The sequence below is a fragment of the Bos indicus x Bos taurus genome, chromosome 7 (genome assembly GCF_003369695.1).
Source record: "Bos indicus x Bos taurus breed Angus x Brahman F1 hybrid chromosome 7, Bos_hybrid_MaternalHap_v2.0, whole genome shotgun sequence".
Classification (NCBI taxonomy): Eukaryota; Metazoa; Chordata; class Mammalia; order Artiodactyla; family Bovidae; genus Bos; species Bos indicus x Bos taurus.
This window is the reverse complement of record NC_040082.1, coordinates 49,235,722-49,260,180: the sequence shown is the minus strand read 5'-3', so window position 1 is coordinate 49,260,180 and position 24,459 is coordinate 49,235,722. Positions and strand designations below refer to the sequence as shown.

Genomic DNA, 24,459 nt, shown 5'->3' with positions numbered 1-24,459 from the left:
GCTACCTGATGTGAAGAACTGACTCATTGCAAAAGACCCTGATCCTGGGAAAGATTGAAGGCAGGAAGAGAAGGGGATGACAGAAGATAAGATGGTTGGATGGCATCACCAACTAGACAGACATGAGTTTGAGCAGGCTCCAGGAGTCAGTGATGAACAGGGAAGCCTGGCATGTTGCAGTCCATGGGGTCACAAAGAGACACAACTGAGTGACTAAACTGAACTGACTGAGGCATGGCCTAAGGGCCTCCTGGCTTTATCTTCAAAGCTCCAAGATTCAGTGATTTGTGACCCTGGACATACAACTTCACTCCTTGAAGACAGTTTCCTCAGGTGCAAAATAGGGAAGCACAAAGTTGACTCTCCAGGCTGTTGGAAAGAACTAAAATTTAGATATTGGATATGAGCTCATCAATGCACACAGTAGGGCTCAATGAATTCCCCTTCACTTCACATTCATGGCTAAGGGGCTCCTTCCTTCCTGGGTCTGGAGAGGCCCTGCCTGCCCTGTGAGGCCAGGCTTAAAGAAAGGAGCAGCTGGGTGGGACCTAAAAATCACTCCACTCCAAAATCACTGCAGACGGTAATTGCAGCCATGAAACTAAAAGATGCTTGCTCCTTGGAAGAAAAGTTATGACAAACCTAGAGAGCATATTAAAAAGCAGGGACATTACTTTGCTGACAAGGGTCTGTATAGTCAAAGCTATGGTTTTTCAAGTAGATATGTATGGGTGTGAGCGCTGGACCATAAAGAAGGCTGAGCACCAGAGAATTGATACTTTTGAATTGTGGTGCTGGAGAAGACTCTTGAGAGTCCCTTGGACAACAAGGAGATCAAACCAGTCAATCCTAAAGGAAGTCAACCCTGAATATTCATTAGAAGGACTGATGCAGAAGATGAAACTCAATACTTTGTCCACGAGCTGACTCACTAGGAAAGACCCTGATGCTGGGAAAGATTGAGGGCAGGAGAAGGGGACGACAGAGGATGAGATGGTTAGATGGCATCACTGACTCGATGGACATGAAAACTCCAGGAGACAGTGAAGGACAGCAAAGACTGGTGTGCTGCAGTCCGTGGGGTCACAAAGAGTCAGACACGATTCAGCAACTGAAGAACAACAAATGGGACCTGGGGAGGAGAGGTAGACCTGGGAGCCTGCCAGGCCCTTTACCCAACCCTGTGCTGTGCTTTAAACTCTTCCTGTCTCCCACTCCAAGGAGAGGAGAGGCAGCAGACACTTAATCTCATTCTCCCCAAAGACCTCCCCATGTTGGCTGCCAGTAGGGCAATGCCTGAACTGGGACACTTTGGAGAGTGAAAGGAGCATGATTTGTAATGTATATGCTGGGCCTGCTACCAAATATGGGTTCAGTTCCACAAACCAATGCATATAATCGTGCTTGCTCAGTCATTTCCAATTCTTTGCGGCCTCATGGACTATAGCCCACCAGGCTCCTCTGTCCATGGAATTTTCCAGACAGTAATACTGCAGTTGGCTGCCATTTCCTACTCCAGGGGATCTTCCCAACCCAGGGATAGAACCCGAGTCTCTTGCATCTCCTGCATTAGCAGGCAGATTCTTTATCGCTGCACCGCCTGGGAAGCCCTAGCTAATAATTTCCCATCCTACCTGTGGGCTCACTGGACCCTCACAACACTCTGAGAAGTCAGCCAAGCCCAAACTGGCTGATGGCCCACTTTACAGATAGGAAACTAGAACATTTTCAAGGTCATACTTCTGGGGAACAGGAACCCACGTGTTCATGATCTAAGTCGCCATACAGTGGCACTTGCCCTATTCTTTCCCCTCACCCCAAAGTTCTTATTTCACTTTCATCCCAAGGAAAGAGGCATGTTCAGGACCACTACTAGTCTAGAAGGTCCATGAGGCCTGACTGTCACCAAGGTCCCTCACTAGCTCTGTGAACTTGAGTAACTCAAACTCTCTGTGCTGTAGTTTCCCTTTCTGTTAAATAAGGATAATAACCTCTTCTCCAGGTCACTGTGTTGAGAAAATATTAGCACCTAACCCAGGATCTGGCACACTTCAGGTGCTCAATAAATATTGGTTGATTAGGTGACTGAATAAATACCTGACTATTGGCTGTTCATTTGTTGGCAAGAGTGGACAACCCATATGGACAAATCCATAAATGTTTACTGAGCCCCTACAATGTGCCAGGCCCTATGCTGAATGTTTTCTATGCACAAACTGCTTGGAGTCCTCACATTCTTGTCAGGAAGGTAAGTTTGTTGTTACCACTTTCCAGGTAAAGAAGCGACAGCACAGAGTTTAAGTAACGTGGACAGGGTCACAAAGAAAAGAGGAGGCACAGGGATGCTGGAACCTAAGACCGGGCTGTTAGCGTTCACGTGTGTGGCCTGTCTCCCTCATTGCCCAGCTAGGGAGAGGGAGGCCCAGAGAGGGCAGGGTACTTGCCCAAGGTCACGCAGGGGGCGACAGCTGAGGCCTTAACACCGAGGGCTTCCTTCCTAGACTCCCCTCCTCACGCGCTCGCGCCCCTCCAATCCGCAGCTCTGCTTGCGGGGGTGCGCATCCCTCCCCCCCGCCTCCCTCCTCCTCGGTCCATCAGTCAGCCCATCAGTCTGGGAGTCTACACTGGCTCAGCGGTGCACCCCTCCCCAGCCTCGGGCGCTGCGCAGGGAGAGGCAGGGCGTTTGCAGCGCCCAGCCCGCGCCCCACGCCGGCAGCAGACGGCAGCGCCTGCGCCCGCGGCCCCCCAGCCGGTGTGCGGGAGTCGCGGAGGCCAAGGCGCGGCAGCCGGCCAGCGGCACGATCTCTTGCTCCCTCGCCCGCTCTCTGCGCTCAGGAAAAGCCAAGCTGGGAAGCCCTAGCGACCTGCCTTCCAAGATGAAGAAGCTCCAGGGAGCTCACCTTCGCAAGGTAGGGCACGAGGTCAGGGACGCACCTGAGGGAGGGATGCAGAAGCCCGCCCCCTCTCGAGCCCCCTGGGAGGGTTGGCGAGGACACCTACACTCGGCTCAGGGCTCTGGGGGAGGCCGGCTGAGCTGGATTGCAGGGAGGGGCGGGGTCACGATCTGCGCGGGGTGGGGAGGGGTGGCCTTCCCCATCTGGGGGTCCGGATGCAGTGTGACGGCGGAAGAGGGGAAGGGGAGGGGGAGAGAGGCTAGGGTTCATTGGGCTAAGTTCTGCGAACAGGTGTCTGCAGCCACAGGAGGCGGGAGGTAGGGGTGCCGGGGCTAGGCACTCGCCCCTCCCCAGTACCTGCATCCCTTTCCCCCAGGAGCTAATTAGGGGAGTGGGGGATGCTGGAATAGCTGAGACAGCCTTGAGCTGGGTTAATGGGGGTGGGGGCTTGGACCTGGTCCTTATCTGTGCACTCTGAAGCAGCCTCAGGGAGCCAGCAGGGGCACTCTGGTTTCCTGCAGGTGCTCCTGCCCTGCAGCACCCACCACCTCCTCCTCCCCGTCGGCTTCGTTCTCCTGGCAGCTTTAGCTTCCCTGCTAAGACCCCAGGCTGCCCCTCAGCAGGACACAAGGGAGGCAAAGGCAAGGGGGGAAGAAATGCAAGACCCCACAGCTCGGGAGGTGGGGTGGAAGCTGGCACGAGAGAGGAGGCCCAGTCTCCATTCCTGGGCCCAGACCTTAGCCTCTCCCCACCTTGTCCTTGGGGTTGGACCTCCCGGCCAAGTTGCAAGTGCATGAGAAGGGAGAGTCTTGGGGGAAGTTTCTGGCTTTGGGCTTAAAAGTACCAGTATTAACCAAGGAGTCCAAACTCCTGGATAGTGTTTCTGCAAATGCCACTTACCCCGTGACTTTGGGGAAGTATGTTCTCTAACCTGGACCATTGCTGCTCTGTCCCAGGTGAGGGGCACCAAAGCAGCACCCCCCCCCCGGCAGTCCTGGGGTGGGGGGATACCATGAACTCACAGCAGCTGGTGTTGTTGACTGTCCCCTCTCCCACAAGCCACACCCTCACCCCCAACATGCACTCATTCAAGCTCTCTGCCCTTGGACAGCTGAGTGTGGAACTACTGTGATAAATGGGTTCATTTACTGACATGAGTGACTTCTTAGGGTCATTTGTGGGTCTTTTGGGTCTTAAGTCCAGCCGCTGTTCTTTTCCATCTTACTCTCTCCTCCTTCCTCTCCCTCCTCACAAGAGCCCCCGCCCCTCACTGGCACAAGGCCACTCATTATGTAAATACCCATGTTGTATGAAACCTTATCTCAAGTAATTCTCCAACAATTCTGGGAGATGGGTCTTATTATCCCCCATTTATAGACAAGGAAACTGAGGCACAGAGGGGTGCAACTTACTGCTTTCCTAAAGGTTAAACTGAGCAACCTAAAACCAACAGGGCAGGGGTGGGGCCCTTGGCCTCAGGGTCCCTTCTCTTGGTCTTTAAGGGAAGTGGGCAGGGAGTGAGGAAGTACCAAGTGTGGCAAAGGAATGGTGTTGTTCAGAGAGGAGCATACTACTGAGAGTCGGGGGTCTGGGTCCTGGCTTTGCTCTGCCCTTAACTTACCATTTGACCTTGAGCTCACCCCTTCTCCTCTGAAACTTATTTCCTCATCTGCACAATGATGAAGTCAGACTCCAGATTCCTATTGTTTCTCTCATCCTGAAGAACGTATGAGAGCCTTGGCTTGGGAAATCCTACCTCTCCCAGACCTGCTGCTGCTGGTCACTACATTTGCTGGTCCCTAAAAGTGGGGTGTGGATCTGGCAAGCTCAGATTTGTGTTCCTCCGTGACTCTGGGTGGGGAGCGGGGAGATCAGGGGTGGGAGCCTCACATTCAGGCAGAAGTGTGAAGCTACTCATTAAGCTTCCAGCCTGCCCCATTGATTTGGTTGCTTTCCTGTCTTTCAATTAGTTCCATCCTTGCTGTGCCAGCCCCCTGGGATCTACCCCGTGGTTGAGATGGAGGTACCACATGGGTTTTGGATTGGCTTAGCTTTGGAGGACCCCATCCTCTGTCCCTGGAGCAGAAGCAGGTTTCCCTCTGATTGGGGGAGGAGCTGACAGCATCCTGCTCTTGAAACTCTTGTCACCATGGAAACAGAGAGCCAGGACCGCTCTGTGAACACAGAAAGGGCAGCAGCTTCTCAGGAGGGATCAGAGGAACCTCATTATCGGGCCCTCCTGCCAGCTGGCCTGAATGGGACTGGGGATTCACAGGGTGTCAGGCCTTCCTCCCCATCCAATACCAGGGGCCAGTGTCAATGGCTGCTACCCTACCCCTCTTAGAGCTCACTTGGGAGGGAGTGGCTCCAGACGGCTGAAACCCATTCAGCTGGAGAGAGAAAGGGGAATCAGAGGGAAGAGGTGGATTTCATACAGGTCTGGGAACTGCTGCTACCCTCACCCCAGCATGTTTGAGATCACAGCTAAGAAATTACCAGCAACATACTGGTTTCAACCCTTAGAGCCCCGTTACTTGAAAAGCAGCTTTTCATGCTCTTCCTCATTGTCACCGTCACCCATAATCATGCTAGGCTGCCCCCATCACCACTGCCCCTCTGGCCGATAGCCAGCCTCAGGCAGGACCACCACCACGGCTGTCATTATCACCGAGGGCCCAATGCTGTTACCACGTTTCTGCCATTCTGCCACAGCAGCCAGAAACCTCCAGTCCTGTGACACCTGGACCCTCCTTTCACCATCTTCATCCTAGCACTGCTCAGATGACAAGTCACCAGCAAAGTTTCCTCTGTCACCTGATGTTTATGTAGACACCTCCTTGGGCTGGTGCCAGGAAGGGCAATTTTAGGAGATAAAACAAATCGGGTAGTAGCTGTTTGCTGAATCCCTGTGCTTGGACCTGATCTGATTCGTGACCACTGCAGTGAAGTCTCCTTGGTGAATCCTGCCTCACAGATCATCAGAGCCAGAAGACTACTAACTAAAGATTATCTAAACCTGCATTTCTGCCAAGTATATCCCAGCATGCTAGCTCCTTGAAACCCTTTTCTTAAGTAGAATTGGAGGATACTTGTCTGTTGTAGTCCCTACTTGGAGAGTCACAATGCATGGTGGCCCATTAAAGGATATGACAAGTCCTTCAACAAAGAAACCTGTTTTACCTTGTGATAACCCAGCTTTCCCCAAACTTTTTTGAATAAAAAATCCCTTGTTCCCTCAAACATCTACAAACATTTCAAGTGATTTGTTTTTGGAAATCTCCTCAGCGTCCATATGGGGAAATTAAGGCTCAGAAGAGTCTTTCCTAAGGTTGAACAGTGAACTGGCACAGACCTGGGGTGAGAACCATCATCTCCTGACGTCCAGTCTAGTGGACTCACTGCTTCCCGTGGTCGTTCCTCGGCAGGAAGCAGGAGGTCCTTTTTCCTCTCTGAAAACCATGACGCTATTTGATAACCTGCCTTCTTTGCAGCTCTGTTCTCCTCTACATGGGACATGGCTTTCCGAGTCAAGCAGAAAAGATCTAACTGCCCCTTTTCTCCTGCCCCATTCCCAGAGGCACTTCTGGGAGCTGCTGTGTGAATTTTAGATGCTGGGGACTTTGGGCTTCCTTCCGGGTCCAAAGCCCAGGCAACTCACGGACACACTACCTCACATCGCTTGGGCCAGGATTCCAAGAACCCTGAGGAAGGCCTCCATCTCCCAGCCCCAGCCTAAAGGGAGGATGCCCAGTGAACTTCTCCACCCTCCTCAAATTATGGGAGGGGATCTTAGGGACAGTTGGTTCCCATTCCCCTCTGTGCAAGCAACTCTCCTCCAGAGACAGGAAGGTCACAACTTCCTTAGATAGACTGGGGCTTCAGTAGCTTCTTCCTGCTTCGGAACTAAAATTCATAGTCCTCAGCAGGCCTCTTTGAGCCACACAGCATACATCTAAACCCAAGGGAGCCCACATTCCCTCCACGCCCCATCCTTTCTATGTTAAGGGCCCACTTCTTCCTCTTGTCCTCCTGTAACTGCTTTTCCTGAACATGCTCCAGTCCAGCCACCTGCTTTGTGCACATGCTCCAAACTGCTGGTATTGTTCTTAAAATATGGCACTCAGAATGGAGTAGCAGAACTCCAGCATTGGGTGATTGACGATCTGGGCTTCAGCATTAGGAAGTCTGGACTGGAGACCTAGTTCTCCCACTAGTCAGCCTTGTAAAAACTCTGGATGTGTCATTGATACCTCTTTGAGCCTCAGTTTCCCTTTGATGAATACTTAGCTCTCAGAGATTCCCAGGTGGCTCAGTGGTAAAGAATCAGCTTGCCAATGCAGGAGACACAGGTTCAATCCCTGTGTGGGGAAGATCCCCTGGAGGAAGAAATGGCAACCCATTCCAGTATTATTGCCTGGAGAATCTCCATAGACAGAGGAGCCTGGAAGGCTACAGTCCATGGTGTCGCAAAGAGTTGGACACAATTGAGTATGCACGTACCTCTGTTTGTACCTAGCTCTCAGAATTGTTTTGGGAATGAAACCAGGTAATGTGAGCAAAACGTTTCGCACAGTGAGTGCATGATAAGTGCTCACGCATGGTAACTGTCATTAAGATCATCATCAAAATAGGACCATCACTGGATTTGACCTCTGTGTTAGCCAAACTAAGATTAAGGTAGCTTTCTTAGTGCCAGAGCCACCCTACTACTCTCAAAAGTTTGTAGTCACCTGAAATCTTGAGGAGCTCCTGCCTGCTAGCGTGTCAGCCCAGGTTAACAGTGAAAGCAGTTGATTATCTGAACCAATAGAGTTCTTTGCAATTAGCCCTGTTTGAGTTCATATTCTTATTCGAGATGGAGGTGGGGGGTGGGGGTCCCAGTTCAACCTGGCCTCACCTTTCTGTCTCACCTCTTTGGTGTCTCTTACTGGCAGCCTGTCACCCCAGACCTGCTAATGACCCCAAGCGACCAGGGCGATGTAGACCTGGACGTGGACTTTGCCGCAGACCGGGGGAACTGGACAGGCAAGCTGGACTTCCTGCTGTCCTGCATTGGCTACTGTGTCGGCCTGGGGAACGTCTGGCGTTTTCCCTATCGAGCCTATACCAATGGAGGAGGTATGAGCCCGATGCCTGCATGAGGGGTGTCGAGGCCAGAGGACCAAGGCTCAGGGTGGAGTGAGGTTTTAAGTGACCTTGGCCACGGTCTCCTATGTGACCCTGGGCTGAATTAGTTGAAAGTGGTGACCTGGGCTGGAAGTAGGAGCTCACCCTGCCTCATCCCTTTTCCTCTCCCAGTCCCTTCCTTCCTCTCTCATCCCCAGGGTGGATACTCACTCAATTCTCTCCCTAAGCCTTGGCACTCCCTGGGCCCTGAGTGATGGGCAGAGGGGGCTGCCTCCACTTTGTGATAAAGGTCTGTATCTGCCTGTCAGTTGTTACTGCGCTCTCAGTATTCTCCACATTCCTTCCTCTCCCACCTCACCTCCCTTGGAACCTCACTCCATCAATCAGTTACTCCTGGGTTCTTAAATCTTCAATCTAGCTTTGCCTCTTGGTTCCTTCCTTTCAAGCTGCAAACACAACATCTTTTCCATCTTAAATTCTCTGTCCCTGCTTCTTCATCAAGTGGCTATTCTAAGTCTCACCACCAATAGCTGGGGTTGAGCACTCACCATCTGCCAGGCCCCAGGCCTGCCTCACTTAACCCTGATGACAACCACCTGGATGGGCACTGTTGTCTTGATGAGGCAACTGTGCTTGGAGAGGCCAGGTTCCTTGCCCAAGGTCACACGCTGGCGACCCAACGTTCCACCCCAGGGTTATCATCTCCGGAGCAATCTGTCCCTGCCAGCACTGCGTGTCTCCTCCCATCTCTACCAAACTCCTTAAAGAAGCACATATTGGCAGAGCAACAGAAATGCAAGGAAAACTAGATGAAGCGAGGACAAGATGAACTGGGACGACAGGGAAGTATGGGATGAGTGCTAGCCTCTGAAGCTCTGAGAACTCAGGGATGGCCACAGTGGTCTGTCCTCCCTCTCCCTGGTTCCCGAGGCTTTTTCTCTCTGTGGGCTGACCTCATTTTTCCCTGGATCAGACTTCCTCCCTACAGGTGTGCCGGGGGTGGCCAAAGACAATTATGGAATGACTTCCTCCTCAGAACTGTTCCCTCTGAATGAATCTATGTTGAATTGCAGGGAAGGTCTCTAATTGGCCTGCCTTGGGATATGTGCCCAGAAAGGGTGGGCAGGGGTTGGCTGGTGTGACTGGCAGCCCTTCCAGAGCCATATGGTGGTGGGCAGTCCTGTAAAGGAGCTAGCTGCCAGTATGAGAAGAAAAGGAAGAGGGATGCTGGGCACAGGCGACCACAGGTGGCAGCCACAAGCATCTGAGGTGGCATTGGGAGGAGGGGAGGAGCAGGTAGACAGGAGCCAGATTCTAAAGGTCATCGATTTCTGTACTGAGGAGTTTGTACTTTATCTGGCAGGGAATGCACTCATTCACTACGTGTCTGATCTGAGCCTAGTCCTGGCCTGGGCACTAGGGCTACAGAAGTAAGTAAATCCCCATATGTCCACTTGGCCCTCAGTGATCTCCTGGCAGAAAAGAAGACAGTCCCGCAGTGCCCAGCCCCACATGAGAAGTGAAGGTGCCTGCCAGTCATGGGAGGGGGTGGGGCTAGAGCTAGGCTTTCAGGGGAGCTGACCGCCCATCCCTAGACCTTCCCTACCCTTCCTCCTCCTTGCAGGCGCCTTCCTCGTGCCCTACTTCCTCATGCTGGCCATCTGCGGCATCCCCCTCTTCTTCCTCGAGCTCTCTCTGGGCCAGTTCTCCAGTCTGGGACCCCTGGCCGTCTGGAAAATCAGCCCGCTCTTCAAAGGTGAGGCCTTGGCGGGGGGCGGTGTTGAAAGCCTGAGGGAGGCAGGGAGGTTGCCCCCTACTCTCTGCCCTCTAGGCAGAGAGGGAGGTGAAATCTAGAAAGGGGACGGCTTCCTTGGCCTGAAGGCCGCCCCTCCCGCATCCAGGTGCCGGCGCGGCCATGCTGCTCATCGTGGGCCTAGTGGCCATCTACTACAACATGATTATCGCCTACGTCCTCTTCTACCTCTTCGCCTCCCTCACCAGCAACCTGCCCTGGGAACACTGTGGCAACTGGTGGAACACGGACCTCTGCCTCGAGCACAGAGGCTCCAAGGACGGCAACGGGGCCCTGCCCCTCAACCTCACCAGCACTGTCAGCCCCAGCGAGGAGTACTGGAGGTCAGGCCCCTGCTGGCCCAGCAGCAGTCGGGGAGGGGCAGGGGGCAGGATTGTGCCCGTGCTCCTATGGGGCTCTACATGCACCTCAAAGGTTGAGTTCAGGTGCTGTGTTGGATGGACTCTGAGTTCTAACCCCAGTTCTTCACCTGACCAGCTGTGTGGCCTTGAACAATTTATTTGGTTTGTGATGCTTTATCTTTGAATCAGGTGTGATAGTATCTGAAGGCTACTGTGAGGGTTAAAGGAAAGAAGGCATATAAATTGTGCCGCTCAGCCTGGTGGATAGTGAGTGCTCAGTAAATGCTAGCTGATAGTAATGATGCTGATGATAAGTCATTGTCAACATCTGGAGCCTCAGTTTCCTCCTCTGTACAAGGGGTAGTAAGAGTCCCTGCTTCATAGGATGGAATCAGTCAGTTACTCGTTTATTTATTCAATCTGTGATTATTGAGCGCCGGATATATTAGTAGGCAAAACACTTAGCAGAGACCAGGGTCAACAGGACCAGCTCGGGTTAGTCTAAAAGGAGAGAGGAAACTCTAGGAGAGTAAAGGGTTGCTTGAGAAGGACACAGTTAACTCAGAACCAGCCACATCACAAGCCCCTGTGAGTGGTGGGGGTCAGAAGGGCATCACTGCCCATTGGCCTGTCCCTAAGTCCCACTTTATAGCTGAGAAAACAAGGCCCGGAGGCTTGCTCAGTACTTACTGGCAGAGGCAGTACTAGAATCAAGGCCTCCTGATGCTTGATCCTGTTCTGGAACATTCCAGAGTTGCCTTGTTCCTAGGTAGGGACCATTGGCTGACCAGATGACACAGACCAGATAACCATAACCCTTTGCTTGCAAAAGGCTACTCATAGGGGTTTTCTCCCAAATGAGCCCCATGTTTTTAAATGTTTTAGCCTCCAACCTGCATTTATTACATAGTTCATTCATTTGTCCATTTGAAATGAATCTAAAGTGTCTGCACCTGCTGAGGAATATGTCTGACCAGTGGGGAAGGACAGGCTTGGGTCTGCAACTAAAAGCCAAAGAACATGACATGGTCACTGGCAGCAGCCTAGGGTCTCCATGGCAACACCGTGGCCTGCTGCATCACTTGGGGAGCAGGCAGGAAGTAGATGGCACTGTCACAGGGCTTCACTGAAGGAGTTGAGTGAGTGGAGGGACTTCACAGGGGTGAGGGGATCCACATGGAAATGTGAGGCACCAGGGACTAGCAAGAGGGACAGCCATAGCACCCCGAGGCAAGGAGGCAAGTGCTATCAGAATCAGGGGAGACTGAAAGCCTCAGAGGAAGGGCCCCCTAGCCAGAGCTGTGCTGTAGAAACGGGAGTCACAGCCACACCCTCTGATGGTGTGTGGCGTGCATGCTTACACATGTATTCACACATGTGCGCAAATACCCGAACGCATCATCCAGTCTCCTGCTGTTGCCTCCCATTAGCCAGACCCCTGTGGAAACTGAAGAGGAAGGAGCCTGGGTGATAGTGTCTCTAGAGGCCCAGCTCCTGGGTGCAGAGCTGATCAGAGAAGGACGGAGAGGAATCAAACAGAGAATAGCCAGATAGGCTTGTGGGTTGGCCACAACTTCACTCCATGTCTGTGGAGCATGGCAAGGTGACCACAGAACATTCAGGCCTTGTCTCCCACAGCCGCTACGTCCTCCACATCCAAGGAAGCCAGGGCATCGGAAGTCCCGGGCACATCCGCTGGAACCTCTGCCTTTGCCTGCTGCTCGCCTGGGTCATCGTGTTCCTCTGTATCCTCAAGGGTGTGAAGTCCTCGGGCAAGGTGAAGCTGGGAGGCCCTGGAGGCCTGAGAGGCTGGGAACGGCGAGGGCTTCCTGGAGGAGGCAGGGTGTGGGCTGAGCCTGAGAGGATGAATGGACTTCAGCTGGGAAGAGGGGAAGGGAGAGGACATTGAGACTGGGGAAGGGGGAGGCGCTGCCTGAAGAAAGACGTGGAGATGGGGCCGGATGGTGGCCAAGCTGGTTCACTAGACTAGAAACATGCCAAGGGCAGGACCTGTTATTCAAGCTTGTATCCTAATCTAGTGCTTGGCACTTTGGAGAAGCTCAGCAAGTGTTTGTTGAATGCCTGGAGGGTGCGCAAGATTCACAACTCTTTGAAATGCAAGGACTAGAACCCAGTTATCACACTCAGCTGGAAAGTCCAGAGGGCCTGCTTCAGGCACAGCTGGATCTAGCGGTTCAGATGAGGAATGTTGTTCTCTTGGTCTCTCAGCAATGCTTTCCTCCAGGTTGACTTCTTAGGCTTCATTCTTCATGAGCTTGCCCCTAGCAACTCCAGGCATACATCTTTCCTACTTAGTGTTCTCCCTTGCCCTAGGTTTCAAAAATCCTAGAATTGAGTCCCACTGGACAGATGGGTCTTAGACTCATCTCTGGACCAGTCACCCTGGGCAGAAGGGTGGAGTGCTCTACTTGGCTGGGCCTGGAGCTGGAAATTGAAACAGCCCCAGGTGGAAAAGTCAGGCGAAAAAGTTATGCGAAAAAGACCAGCTAGAAGCTGGGAAGACAAAGCCCACTGTAGCTTATGGAGGGTAGGAAGGGCCATAGAGCTGTTTCAGGAGTTGGAAACCTTCTGAGTGGTTTACTCAATCATTTATAAATTAGAACTTATCTCTCTGCAAAGTGCTGAGATGTTGTCCATGAGGAAAAGAACCATTAGAAGAAAGCATGGAGACCATTAGAAAGCCAGGAGAGGTCATCGTGGTGCAAGCCAAGGCAGTGAGAGGCTTGGGACTTGACGGTGTTTGCTGAGGATGAAGCTGGAGGTTTGGGAACAGGTGGAGACAGGACAGAGGAGAATTTGGACATGTCCAATGTCTGATGACCATGCAGGCTGGGTTTGTGTGGGGGGAGGGAGAGAGAGTGGATGGGTGGGAACAGCCCTGGGAAGCAGCGATGTGTGGTGGGAGTGAGGGAAGGAAAGAGAGCATCACAGATGGTGGCTGTTTCTAACTTGGGCTACCTGAAGGTTGGGGAGGTGAGTCAGTAAGATGGGGGTTTCTGAGAGGAGGAGAGAAGAGAGAAGGTCACCCCCTTCTGTCCCCATTTACTGTCTCTCAGGTGGTGTATTTCACGGCCACGTTCCCCTACCTCATCCTGCTCATGCTGCTGGTCCGTGGAGTCACCCTCCCTGGGGCCTGGAAGGGCATCCAGTTCTATCTCACCCCTCAGTTCCACCACCTGTTGTCTTCCAAGGTGAGACCCTCAAGGCCAGCATGTAAAGGGAGAGGTCAGGCTAGGGAGTGGAAAGAAGACTCCCTAGGGAAAGGGAGTGGGGGGAGGATCTTCCTCATGGTGAATCCCCTGTACCGGACACTGTGCTTGGCACTGTGTATCTTTTTCCTTTATTACTATATACAATCCTATGCAGTAGACATTATTCTCCCATTTTACAGATGAAGAAACTGAGGCCCAAAAGAATTAGCAGATCACACAGCTAGGGAGCAGCAGAGTTGGGATTTCCTCCCAGACCTGACTGTAAAACCCAAGGACGGTATTAGTAATAATAATAGAAAAATGGTCCTGACAGGTAGCATTCTTATTTGTTGGTGGATGACTACGCCTGCCCCTGCTCTAGCATTGTGCATAATGTAGTCATGTGATCCTTACCACCAGCCTATGAGGCAGGTACCATTCCTATCCCCTCAGTACAGACAGGGGACATGAGGGCTGGAGAGGTAACTGGCCTGAAGAGTCTACACAGCTTGAAAGTGGGGGAACTGGGATTCAAATCCAGGTTCCTCCAACTCCGAGAGGCAATAAAAGGGTTACAGGGGCTGATTGTCAGTACACATCTACTGAAAATTTATACAAGGCACTACTTTCTTCAGAACTGGACCAAGCTTAGAGAGTATATTCTAGATCCTAGATGGGAAACTGAGGCCCAGAGAGAGGAAGGAACTTGACCAAGTCCTGCAGTGTTAGAGCAGGCCTTGCTCCCAGGTGCTGTCACTCACTAGCCAGGTCCTTCATCACAGCATGCCTGGGCCTGTCAACTGGCTCTCGCCCTACCTCCTTCCCTTTCTGGGCACCACGGTGTGCCAACCTCTCCTCTCTGCCCTCCCTCTGCATCCTTCCCTGTCACAGGTGTGGATTGAAGCTGCTCTTCAGATCTTCTACTCCTTGGGTGTGGGCTTCGGGGGGCTCCTCACCTTTGCCTCCTACAACACATTTCACCAGAACATCTATAGGTCAGTGCTGCCTCCCGGACCCTGGCGGCTGGAGTGGGTAGGAGAGTGGCTCGCCAGGGAGGGCCTCGTGGGTGAGGACGGGGGCCACTCACCCTGGCCTGTGCCTGGACTTCTCCTGGCAGAGACACCTTCATTGTCACCCTGGGCAACGCCATCACCAGCATCTTGGCTGGCTTTGCCATCTTCTCCGTGCTGGGCTACATGTCTCAGGAGCTGGGTGTACCTGTGGACCAAGTAGCCAAAGCAGGTGGGCAGGCTGCCTGGCCCTGGTGGGTGGAGGGTGCATCGGGCACAGCTGGACTGGGCAAGTGAGCATATACGTGGACCAGCAAGGTTGTGGATGGGTATGGTGTGTGTGTGTGTGTGTGTGTGTGTGCACGCATAGCATGCATGCAAATGAATGTGTCTGAGCTGTTTTCTGAGTGTTCAAGTGCAAAAGGATGGGTGTGCAAATGAGTATGTATCAACCTGTGTCTGGAGAGAAGTGACTTTCTGGAGGAGATTGTGGTGTTTTGTCACATCTCAGGAACTTGCCTTACTTGTCTAGATGAGTCACATCCTGTATGGAGATGCCTGTGTGAGTGAATTGAGGGTTTGGATGATGTTGTGAATCAGTATCTTGCACCAATGGGAGTATCTGAGTGTGTGTGTATGTGGAACTGTTCATGCAAATGATTGTGCACTTAAGCATATTCAAATGAGGGTTTATATTTGGTCTTGTGTTTACTCATGTACTCATTATTAATTCATTTTTTTATCCACCTGTGTTTATGGAGCACGGACAGTGTGCTGGCCTGTGTCTTAGGAGTTAAGAAAGTGTTGGAAGTGTGCAGTGAGTGTACATCTCTGGGTTTGGCCCAAGTGGGTGTAAGTAGTAATCATGTGTGTTTAAGTACATATGCGGGGCCCCCACGTTCCCCAGGCTGCTGACCCCGTGTGCCCTTGGCCCAGGCCCTGGCCTGGCCTTTGTCGTCTACCCACAGGCCATGACCATGCTGCCTCTGTCACCCTTCTGGTCCTTCCTGTTCTTCTTCATGCTGCTGACTCTCGGCTTGGACAGCCAGGTGAGCTGCCCATGCCAGTGGGTGTGCCTCGTGGTACACGTCTGCGATGTGTGTGCGCCTCGCTGCATGAGTTATCCGTGTGTGATGTGGGTGTCTCTGTCTGTATGTGTATCTATGTGTGTATCTGTCCAGTGTGAAATGTATGCCTGTATGTCTGTGTATGTCTTCACATGATGTTTCTGTATGTCTGATATGTGTGTGTTGTGCGTGTATCTGCATCTGTGGGATGTACCTCTCTGTGTGTGTTTGTATGTGTGTGGTGGGGGCAGAACTCTGAGCCCCCTTCTCCCCCCAGTTTGCCTTCTTGGAGACCATCGTGACAGCTGTTACGGACGAGTTCCCGTACTACCTTCGGCCCAAGAAGGCTGTGTTCTCGGGGCTCATCTGCGTGGCCATGTACCTGATGGGGCTGGTCCTCACCACGGATGTGAGTGGTGCTGTGGGGTGGGCGGACAGCTGGTGGGCAAGGCTGGGGCAGACACCTGCAGCGCTGTCTGTGGCCAGGCCAACACGCCCCAAGCTACCTGCTTCTTCCTCTGTGGGAGGAAGCTAGTCCACCCCAGACCCTCTTTCTCAAGAAGCAGCTTGGCCTATGACCCAGAGTTCTGATTTTGGAGTCTGAAAAGTCTTCCAGGCTTATTCTTGCACTTGATGAATGACCTCAGGACAAGTGGCTTCACCTCCCTGAGCCTGTTTTCCCACTGATAAAGTGGGGTCTACATATAGGCTATAGGCTTGTGAGACTCAAATCGGATGGTGTGTATAGAGGGCTTGGCAGGCAGACAGCAGTCGCACTCTATCATCTTGCTCTCCCTACTGGCCTGCCTGCTCCCAGCTCCCTTCTTCCTGCCTGGAGAAGGGGCAGCACTGGGGATCGGGGCTGGGATGAGGGCACTCCAGACCTGTGACTTGTGTTCCAGGGGGGCATGTACTGGCTGGTCCTTCTGGACGACTACAGCGCCAGCTTCGGGCTGATGGTGGTGGTGATCACCACGTGCCTCGCCGTCACCCGGGTGTATGGTGAGAGGGGCTGTGGGAGGTGGAGTCAGGCTCCCAGCTGTGGGAGAATGGGAGTCTACCCTGGAGCCCCCCTGCACTGGGTCCCTGGTCCCAAGGGCCAGGGTTTCCAGTGGGGGCAACTGGGGTGGAGGAGGGGCTGACGGTGCTTGTGGGGCTGCGGGTGGGGCCATTCCCCCTCCTTTCCCCGTGCAGGCATCCAGAGGTTCTGCCGGGACATCCACATGATGCTGGGCTTCAAGCCGGGCTTCTACTTCAGGGCCTGCTGGCTGTTCCTGTCCCCAGCCACGCTCCTGGTAACCAGGGTGGAAGGGAGGGCTGCTGGCTGGGGGCTCAGGGGTGAGAGCAGGGCCCTTCTGGGCATTCAGTCTAGGGGGACTGCCCTAGCCCTCAGTGGACCTCTGTCAGGGCTGGGGGATAGAATGAGTACCAGGATCCCGGTCTACTCCCCTCTCCCGTGGTGTCCCCAGCTTTTGTAGCTGTGCTGGGCCTGGCCCTGTGTTTGATTGGCAGAATGAGTGGGGCTTTCTTAGGCTTCAGAGCTTTAGGGCTGGGGTGGTGAGGCTGTGCTTCTTAGCCTTGGATTTGGAGCAGCTCAGGGATAGGCCATCTCAGGCTTTGGCATTGGGTCAGCTTTGGACAGGGCTGTCTCAGGACTTGCAAAGGCTCCAAAGATGGGCCAGCTCAAGTTCTGGTATAGCTTCGGACTGGGCTTTCTCAGAGACTGGGTGGCTCTGGGCTGGGCTCTATCAGGCCTTGGGATGGCCCTGGGCTGAGCTATCTCAGGCTTTACAGTAGCTCAGACCTGGGCTATCCCAAGCCCTGGGGCCTGCCCGAGGCCCTCTGTGACGCTGGAGCCCCCACCTGCAGGCCCTGCTGGTGTATAGCATCGTCAAGTACCAGCCCTCAGAGTATGGCAGCTACCGCTTCCCAGCCTGGGCAGAGCTGCTGGGCATCCTGATGGGCCTGCTGTCCTGCCTCATGATCCCAGCCGGCATGCTGGTAGCCGTGCTTCGAGAGGAGGGCTCGCTCTGGGAGGTGAGTCTGCCCCACCCCTGCTTGCCCCCAGCCCCCAACCCCATGGCCCTGCTCTGCACCCAACCTCTAGAGCAGACAATCTCTGCTCCAACACCTTTTTCAGGACCTGCAGGGTGCTTTTAACTGGGAAGAGCATTTTTTTCCTAACCAGTAGCCTGAGTTGTGAATCAGCTCAGATCGGCTTGGGCTGTGGCAGGCTCTGAGGGCCAGAGTCCTGTTCTGTGGCCCCTCATACCATGCGGGGCCTCTGGCAGGGGAGGGGCGCAATCCAGAGACCACTAATGTTGGCCAATGCCCCCCTGTCCTGGGGAAACCTGAAAGGACAAGGGGTTTACCCACTGTCCCATGGAGAGTTGTGCACGGGTCAGAACTTGAACTTGGGTTGCTAGCTTTCCTATGGAACTCTGGGTCTGAAGCAACATGGAGGGACCCCAGGGATGAGCCGTCACCCTCCTCTGTGACCAGGAGCCCTGCCCATGGCCAGGGCTTGGTGGGGAGACCCAGGGAGCATACAGAGTGCAGGCCGTGTGGCATGGGATTCTGTAGGCCCGGAAGATGGGAGGAGGGGCCCTCTGTGGGTCAGTGGACATGCCGGGATGCTGTATGGCTGCTGGAGACCCACCCCTCTGAACCTCAAGTGCCTCAGCACGCTGGGTCCTCCACTTCTGAGGCAGTGGGCGGGGAGTCCTCTGGTGGCAAGAGGGTGTTAGAGTGAGCAGGGCTGAGTGAGCATGCTAGGGCCGAGACGGCCTTGGGACACACACACATTCACGCCCACCATCAGAAGTGTGCTGGAGCCACCAGCACTGCTTCATGAGAGCTAACTGGTAAATACTCAGGAGAACTGTGAGCCATTGTTAAATCATTGATAACTTGAAATTGACAAGGGCGGGAATAATTATAACGGTGAAATTGGCTAGGAATCAGGACTCCTATGCTCCTCCAGTCCTCCCCAGCCTGCTAACCAGCACACTGCTGCCCCCCTGCTCATTCACCTTCGCTGTTCCTTGGCTGTCCCTCATCCCACCTTCCAGTTTCCGAAGAGAAGCTCAGAGCCCTTCTCTGGCAGAAGTGGACATAGGCCACAGGGGAGTCCTGGAGTCCAGCCACTGCTCTGTCTCCAACTGCTGTGTGACTTGAGGCAAACCCCTTCCCTCTCTGAACTGCAGGAGCCCCACCTGTGCTACTAAAGGAAACTTGTCTCCATGTTGAGAGCCAGGGTGTCTGCGAAGGGAAGGAGGAAGTTTATAGTACCCAAGCCTGGCTTTGTCTCCTTCCTGTCCCGCTGCCACCGCCACCCACAGTCAGGCAGAGGGGCCATGGCACTGGGGGCTCTGTGAGCCCCACAGAGGAGTCACTGTCCAGCTCAGGAGTGCCACCTTCAGAGACCGGGGCTCCCAGCACTGACACACTGGGATAGGAGTCCTGGGGCTGCCCCTTGCCAGCTTTGGGATCCTAAGCAAGTGAGTGCACCTCTCTGAAGCTTGCTTTCTCTGTCTTTAAAATGAGGGCAGGTGTCCTTACCTGTCAGGGGACTTGCCATGATCACGAAGCTGGTTTTCCAGGGTGTGGTTCATCTATTGCACTCCAGATGTGCTAACTCCTGTGATTTCCCCAAATGTAGGAAACTCGACTGCATGATCTGTGGTAGTGGGGGACTGAGTTCACGCTCTCCTAGGAAAAAAAAGGGGGAAATTAAGTATAGTGATACCTGCCCAGAGGGTTGCTGTGAGAAGAAAAAAAGGTCATCAACATGGTCAGTACTGTGAGACACACAAAAGCAGAGTATTTTCAAGTTCAGGATGCCGTCCAAACTGCCTGGGTTTGAACACTAGCACCACCACTTCCCCCCTGTGCGACCTTGGCCAATTTAACTAATGTCTCAGAACCATTCTTTCAGCTAGTATCTGTAGGGCTGGAGGTAATACTACTACCCTCTCACAGGAATACTCTAAGGATTACATAAGCCCATCCTCAGCACAGAGCTGCGACGCACAAGGCTCAGTTTTAAGCCAGTTCAAAATCGCCTCAAGATCAGGGGTGATTTTGCCCTTAGGGAACACTGGGTAATGTCTAGAGACTTTTTGATTGTCCTGAGAGGGTAGGGTTAGAGGAAGAATGCTACTGGCATCTAGAAGTCAGGGATCCTGCCACACACTGTTCAGTGTGCAGAACTCCTCTCTAACCACAGCATCAGCAGGGCTCTCGGGTTGAGAAACCTGGTCTAGACACTAGAGTGCAGCTGGAAACAGATTTCAGTCCTTAAACTCAGGGAGCTTGTATTTTAATGCAGGAGACAGACAATAAACAAACATATGAAGGCAGTGGTAAGTGTAATACTTAAAAACAAAACCAAGCCAGAATACAGGAATAGAGAGTGAAGGAAGTTCAGGCCAGGGTGACCACGGGAGACCTCTTTTAGGAGGTGATAGAGACCTGACTAAATCACCAAGGTGATTGGTTTTGATGTCTAGATGGCTAAGGGGAGAGCATCCTAGGCAGAAGGACAGTCAGTGCAAAGGCCCTGAGGCAGAAGGAGCTAGCATGTTTGAGGCCTGCAAGAGGTCAGTGAGACTGGATCAGAGCTGGTAGAGAGAGTGTGGCAGGAGCCAACGTCACAAAGATAGACAGGGGCCAAGACACGGAGGCCAGGGGAGCACTTTGGATTTCATTCCAAGTGAGATGACAAGTTTTTGGCAGGTTTCTGATCAGTGGGGTAACATGCTTCCAATAAACACATTTTAATGGACATCACTATGCTGTGGGTATGGGGCTGTGCGAGGCCCTTAGCCCAGGGCTCACATGCATTATCTCCCTTGGGACCTACACCCTGTGGCTCCACTTACTGTTGGTGTCTTTCTTCACTGAAGAGTCTGGGGCTCTTCTCCCTGGCAGGGCAGGCAGAGAGCTTGGGAATGTGGTTTGAGGAAGATGGAACCCTAGAATGTCCAGGCTTAGTCATCATCTTAGTCAACTCCCTCCTTCCATGGAAACTGGGCTGGGAGAGGGAAAGGTCAGATATCAGAGTGAAACAGAGGCAGAATGTCAGAGATGGCCACTCTGGGATTTCCCTGGTGGTTCAGCAGTTAAGACTCCACGGTTCCAATGCAGGGGATGTGGGTTCAATCCCTGATCAAGGAACTAAGATCCCACATGCCACCCACTGTGACTGAAAAATTAAAAAGAGAGAGAGAGACATGGTCATTCGGTCTCCATCCTACTAGGGCATAGGTGTCCCACCAAAGCTCCCAGCTCTTCAAGGCTCAGCATTTAGGGAAAGGGACCCAGAGTGGACTCCCAGACTGCCCACCACGTAACCACAACAACAGCCACCATTTATTGGGCCTTACTCTGTTGCCAGCACCCTGCTGAGAGCTTTATCTCAGTGCCTTGCTAACCATCCTTTGAAGGCATCCTGTTTCCAAGGTACAGATGTTGGAAGCAGAGCTTAAATTTCATGCCCAGAGACCACCCACCCAACTTGTGAGCTGCAGGGCAGGATTATCTCCACTCATGTGACACTCCTCTGGGGAAGTGACAGCACCCCCTCCCTTTCCCCAGGTGTTTGTAAAGACTAATCCAGGTGACTTGGTGAGGGTTTTGCCAGTGCTCAGCCGCAAGAAGCACTCCACCAGCCCTGGTTCTCACCCCTGTGGTTGCTTTGCTGCAGCGGCTTCAGCAGGCGAGCCGGCCAGCCATGGATTGGGGCCCATCACTGGAGGAGAACCGGACAGGCATGTACGTGGCTACGCTGGCTGGGAGCCAGTCACCCAAGCCATTGATGGTGCACATGCGCAAGTACGGGGGCATCACCAGCTTCGAGAACACGGCTATCGAAGTAGACCGTGAGATTGCAGAGGAGGAGGAATCCATGATGTGAGACGGAAAGAAGGCAGACATCAGGCCCTGCTGGCCCCCAAGGGAAGCTGCACACCCTCTGGGGTTCTGAGAGGCCTGAGGCTGTTGGAGGTTGCCATGGTGATGCTGGTCCCCAAAGCAAGCCCTTCTTTGTAACCTCTGCCTCTCCCAAAACCTCTGTCTGCTCCCTACAGACACACAGACATTCAAAGCTGAGATGAGCCAGCTCAGCCCTTCTTTCACAGACAGACAGACTGAGGCCAAGGAGGAGGGACTTACCCAAGGTCACATGGCAGAGGGGACTGGACCCCAGGCCTCCTAACCAGTGAGCTCCCTTTCTCACGTGGCAGCTGGCACCACCCTCTCATCTCTGTTCAGGACTCAGTCCCCTCTCTTTCCCTAAGGGAGCCTGCTCCATACACTTCAATGCAGCTGGAATCTTCAGCTGGCAGGGACACTCGGGTGTCCCAAGGTTCGTGAGGCCCCATCAAGGGTTAGCAAGTCAAGTGGGAGAAAGATCCCCATGGGGTCACGGGTGCAGGCCAAGTTTCCTAAAGGAGGTAGGGCCTGAGGCACAGGAGGATGGGCAGATTTAGAGAGAGAGAGAAAAAGAAGAGGGCAGGGTGGGGAGGGCCTCTGGCCAAGGCGCTCACCCAGCCAAGGTATGAGGTTAGATTATGGCCCCCTTTTCCTCCCCTGGGGCCAGGAGGCAGTCCAGGGAGTGACCAAGGGCACGTGAGCAGGGAGAATGGTGGGAGAAGCAAGTATTTTCAGGTTACAACAGGATTCAGGTGCGAATGAAGACTGAGGGAGTGGGGGAGTCAGAGACGTGGGCAGGCAGGGCGTTTGCATGATCCTGTGCTTTAGATAGAATATACTTCTGGCTCAGTGCACAGGGTGGAGGTGGGAAGCCTGCTGAGGACAGAGCATAGGGGCCAATGCCTAAGCTAGGGTGTTAAGCAGGTGGACGGAAGGGGAAGGAGGAGGACCCCACAACTTCCCTCACTGGACCCCATTTCCTCCTGTGCGGGGAGCCATGGACACCCTTAGGACTGGGGGAGGGGGCACCTGACCTGCCCTGTAGAGGTGGAGACAAGGGGTCACAGTCAGGACCTAGGGCCCCTCTCCTCCCCTCTTCCTTGTCCTGGCAGCCCTCACTGTCTCCACCAGCTCCAGGCATTGCTGGGGAATTGACCTTGGCTATGGACCACCAGGCAACTAAGAGACTTAGAGATGGTTCACAGGCATGACTGTCTGGTCCCAATGCTGCCCACTCTGCTTCAGCACGCGGGTCCCTGGGCATGGATATGAAGGTAGAGGCAGAGAGCAACCAATACCCCAGGCCTGTGACCTGTGACAGGTTACCCAGAGACTCTGGTGTCTTCAATCCCCAAGCATGGGAGGGGCTGCCCTAGGGTCCCTCCTTCCCTGAAGGATGAGGGTGGGGTGGGAAAATGCCTGAGCAGCTTCTCTACACAGGGCATCCTCTGTGGGGCAGTACGGCCTGGAGCAGCTGTCCAGCCTCTGTGCTCTCTCTCTCTCCCAGGGTCTCCCCAACTCATCTGTGTTCTGTTGGCTTATTGTTAATAAAGACCAATGAAGTCATCTTCCTTACCTTGTCTCCTTGCCAGTGAGAGCCCCAAAGTGGGCAACACAGAACTTTCTGGTTCTCAGTGAGCACATAAGGAAACTGAAGCTCAGCTGCCTCCTTTCCTGGCCCTCCTGGCCTGACACTAGCTTTGCGATTTGTTCAAGGCAGTGGTAGGTGGGTAGGTCTTAGGAAGGTTGATAAGGAAGGTCCTTAATGACCACTTAGTCTCCCATTATACATATGGACAAACCAAGGCCCACCAAGGGGTGGAGACTTGCTCAAGGCTACCCAGTGGAGACAGGCAGAGCCGGGGACAAACCAGGGCCCACCAGTCCTCTTCTTTTCCCTGGCTGGCTGTCCTCCTTTCCTCCCCAGGTCTTCCTCAGCCTTACCTGCAGTAGCAGCTAGAGCTCCAAGAGAGGGACTGGGAAGAGCCAAGAGTTTCCCAGGCTGGAAGAATTTCCTGGTTCTACCCACCCCCATCTGTCAGGACCTTGCCAATATAAAAGGGCCCTGGGCCTTTCAAATGCGAGGCCCAGGTGTCTGCAAAGGCTTTGATTGGGGTGGAGAGGAGGGGCTGCTGCATATTTCGGATATTAATAAATTTCCCCTAACAAAGGGTCAGAGCCCCCTCCACCCCACCCCCCTTTGGGGCTCTAGGTGGGGGATGAGATGGGTTTGCTAATTTGCAAAGGATGCAGGAATGGCCATCACAATTCAGAAGGCTTCTTCCCACACCCTGGGGGTGGGGGTGGGCTCAAGCCTTGCTCACAGAGCCCCTGGTGCCTAGCCTGCTCAGAGCTGCCCTGGCCCTGGAGGAAGCACCCTCTGGACTTGATCTCGGACTGAGCCTGGGCTGTAGGACTGAGCTGTAGGCCTGGGTCCTAGGAGTCAGGAATGGAGGATCCTAAGAGTTTAGGCTTTTCTTTTCCTAGATTCCAAGTCTGCATTTGGAGGATTCTAGGTTTCTACAGACCTCCACCAGTTTCAGCCTCTGCAGCCTCACTCACCTGCCCGGCTTCCTCCTGCCTCTGCTTCCCCTGCTCACTGCCTTGCCTCTGCAGTTCCTGGACTGTCCTCCCTGGCCCAGTCTTCCAATCTTTCCTGCTTTTCCCATTTCCATTGCTCCCATAGCCTTCCCTGCCGTGCCACACTTCTGCTCCCTCTGCTGCCCACACCATGTCCCCAGTACTCCCATCCTGGTCCCCATATTGACTTCATATCTCCCTGCCTTATACCAGATGCCAGTTAGGCCCTGATTGCAGTGGGAGTTGATTAGGGATCAGGGACCCACAGCTGGAGGAAACCTTGACAGCACAGTGCTCACTTGAGAGGAGACATCAGCCCTGTCTGGAGTAGAACCCTAGCCTGGAATTCTAGAGTGTCCCAGCAGGTGCCAAACCCAAGTGCCTACAGGGACTTGGGCAGGGAACCTGGGCGAGCAAAGCTGTAGGTGTGAGTGGGAGAGTAAGTGGCAGCTGACCCTTAGTGAGTATTAGAGAGACAAGA

General features: G+C 53.6%; 1 protein-coding gene and 1 non-coding gene across 3 annotated transcripts; both read left to right on the top strand.

Moving 5' to 3' along the window:
* Positions 1-2,483: 2,483 nt before the first annotated feature.
* Positions 2,484-22,973, top strand: SLC6A7 (solute carrier family 6 member 7). Of its 2 annotated transcripts, XM_027545964.1 has the most exons (14): positions 2,484-2,909; positions 7,829-8,012; positions 9,646-9,777; positions 9,923-10,157; positions 11,814-11,952; positions 13,253-13,387; positions 14,279-14,382; positions 14,505-14,629; positions 15,334-15,446; positions 15,742-15,873; positions 16,367-16,466; positions 16,659-16,759; positions 17,334-17,501; positions 21,172-22,973. In XM_027545964.1, exons 1-14 carry the CDS (start codon positions 2,877-2,879, stop codon positions 21,379-21,381), a joined length of 1,911 nt encoding a protein of 636 aa, XP_027401765.1. In that variant the 5' UTR covers positions 2,484-2,876; the 3' UTR covers positions 21,382-22,973. The 2 variants fall into 2 exon arrangements, with proteins under 2 accessions (XP_027401765.1, XP_027401766.1); XM_027545965.1 differs by lacking the exon at positions 7,829-8,012 and having other exon boundaries at positions 2,486-2,909.
* Positions 19,018-19,178, top strand: LOC113896755. The gene has a single exon (XR_003512123.1). It is a non-coding gene; the product is annotated as a U1 spliceosomal RNA (small nuclear RNA).
* Positions 22,974-24,459: the final 1,486 nt, after the last annotated feature.

Excerpts from the sequence above, each read along its gene's own strand:
- SLC6A7 (XM_027545964.1), top strand. The coding sequence starts at position 2,877 with ATGAAGAAGCTCCAGGGAGCTCACCTTCGCAAG. Across the intron at positions 2,910-7,828 it reads AGGGAGCTCACCTTCGCAAG|CCTGTCACCCCAGACCTGCT; the intron begins GTAGGGCACGAG and ends TCTTACTGGCAG. Across the intron at positions 15,447-15,741 it reads CTCTCGGCTTGGACAGCCAG|TTTGCCTTCTTGGAGACCAT; the intron begins GTGAGCTGCCCA and ends TTCTCCCCCCAG.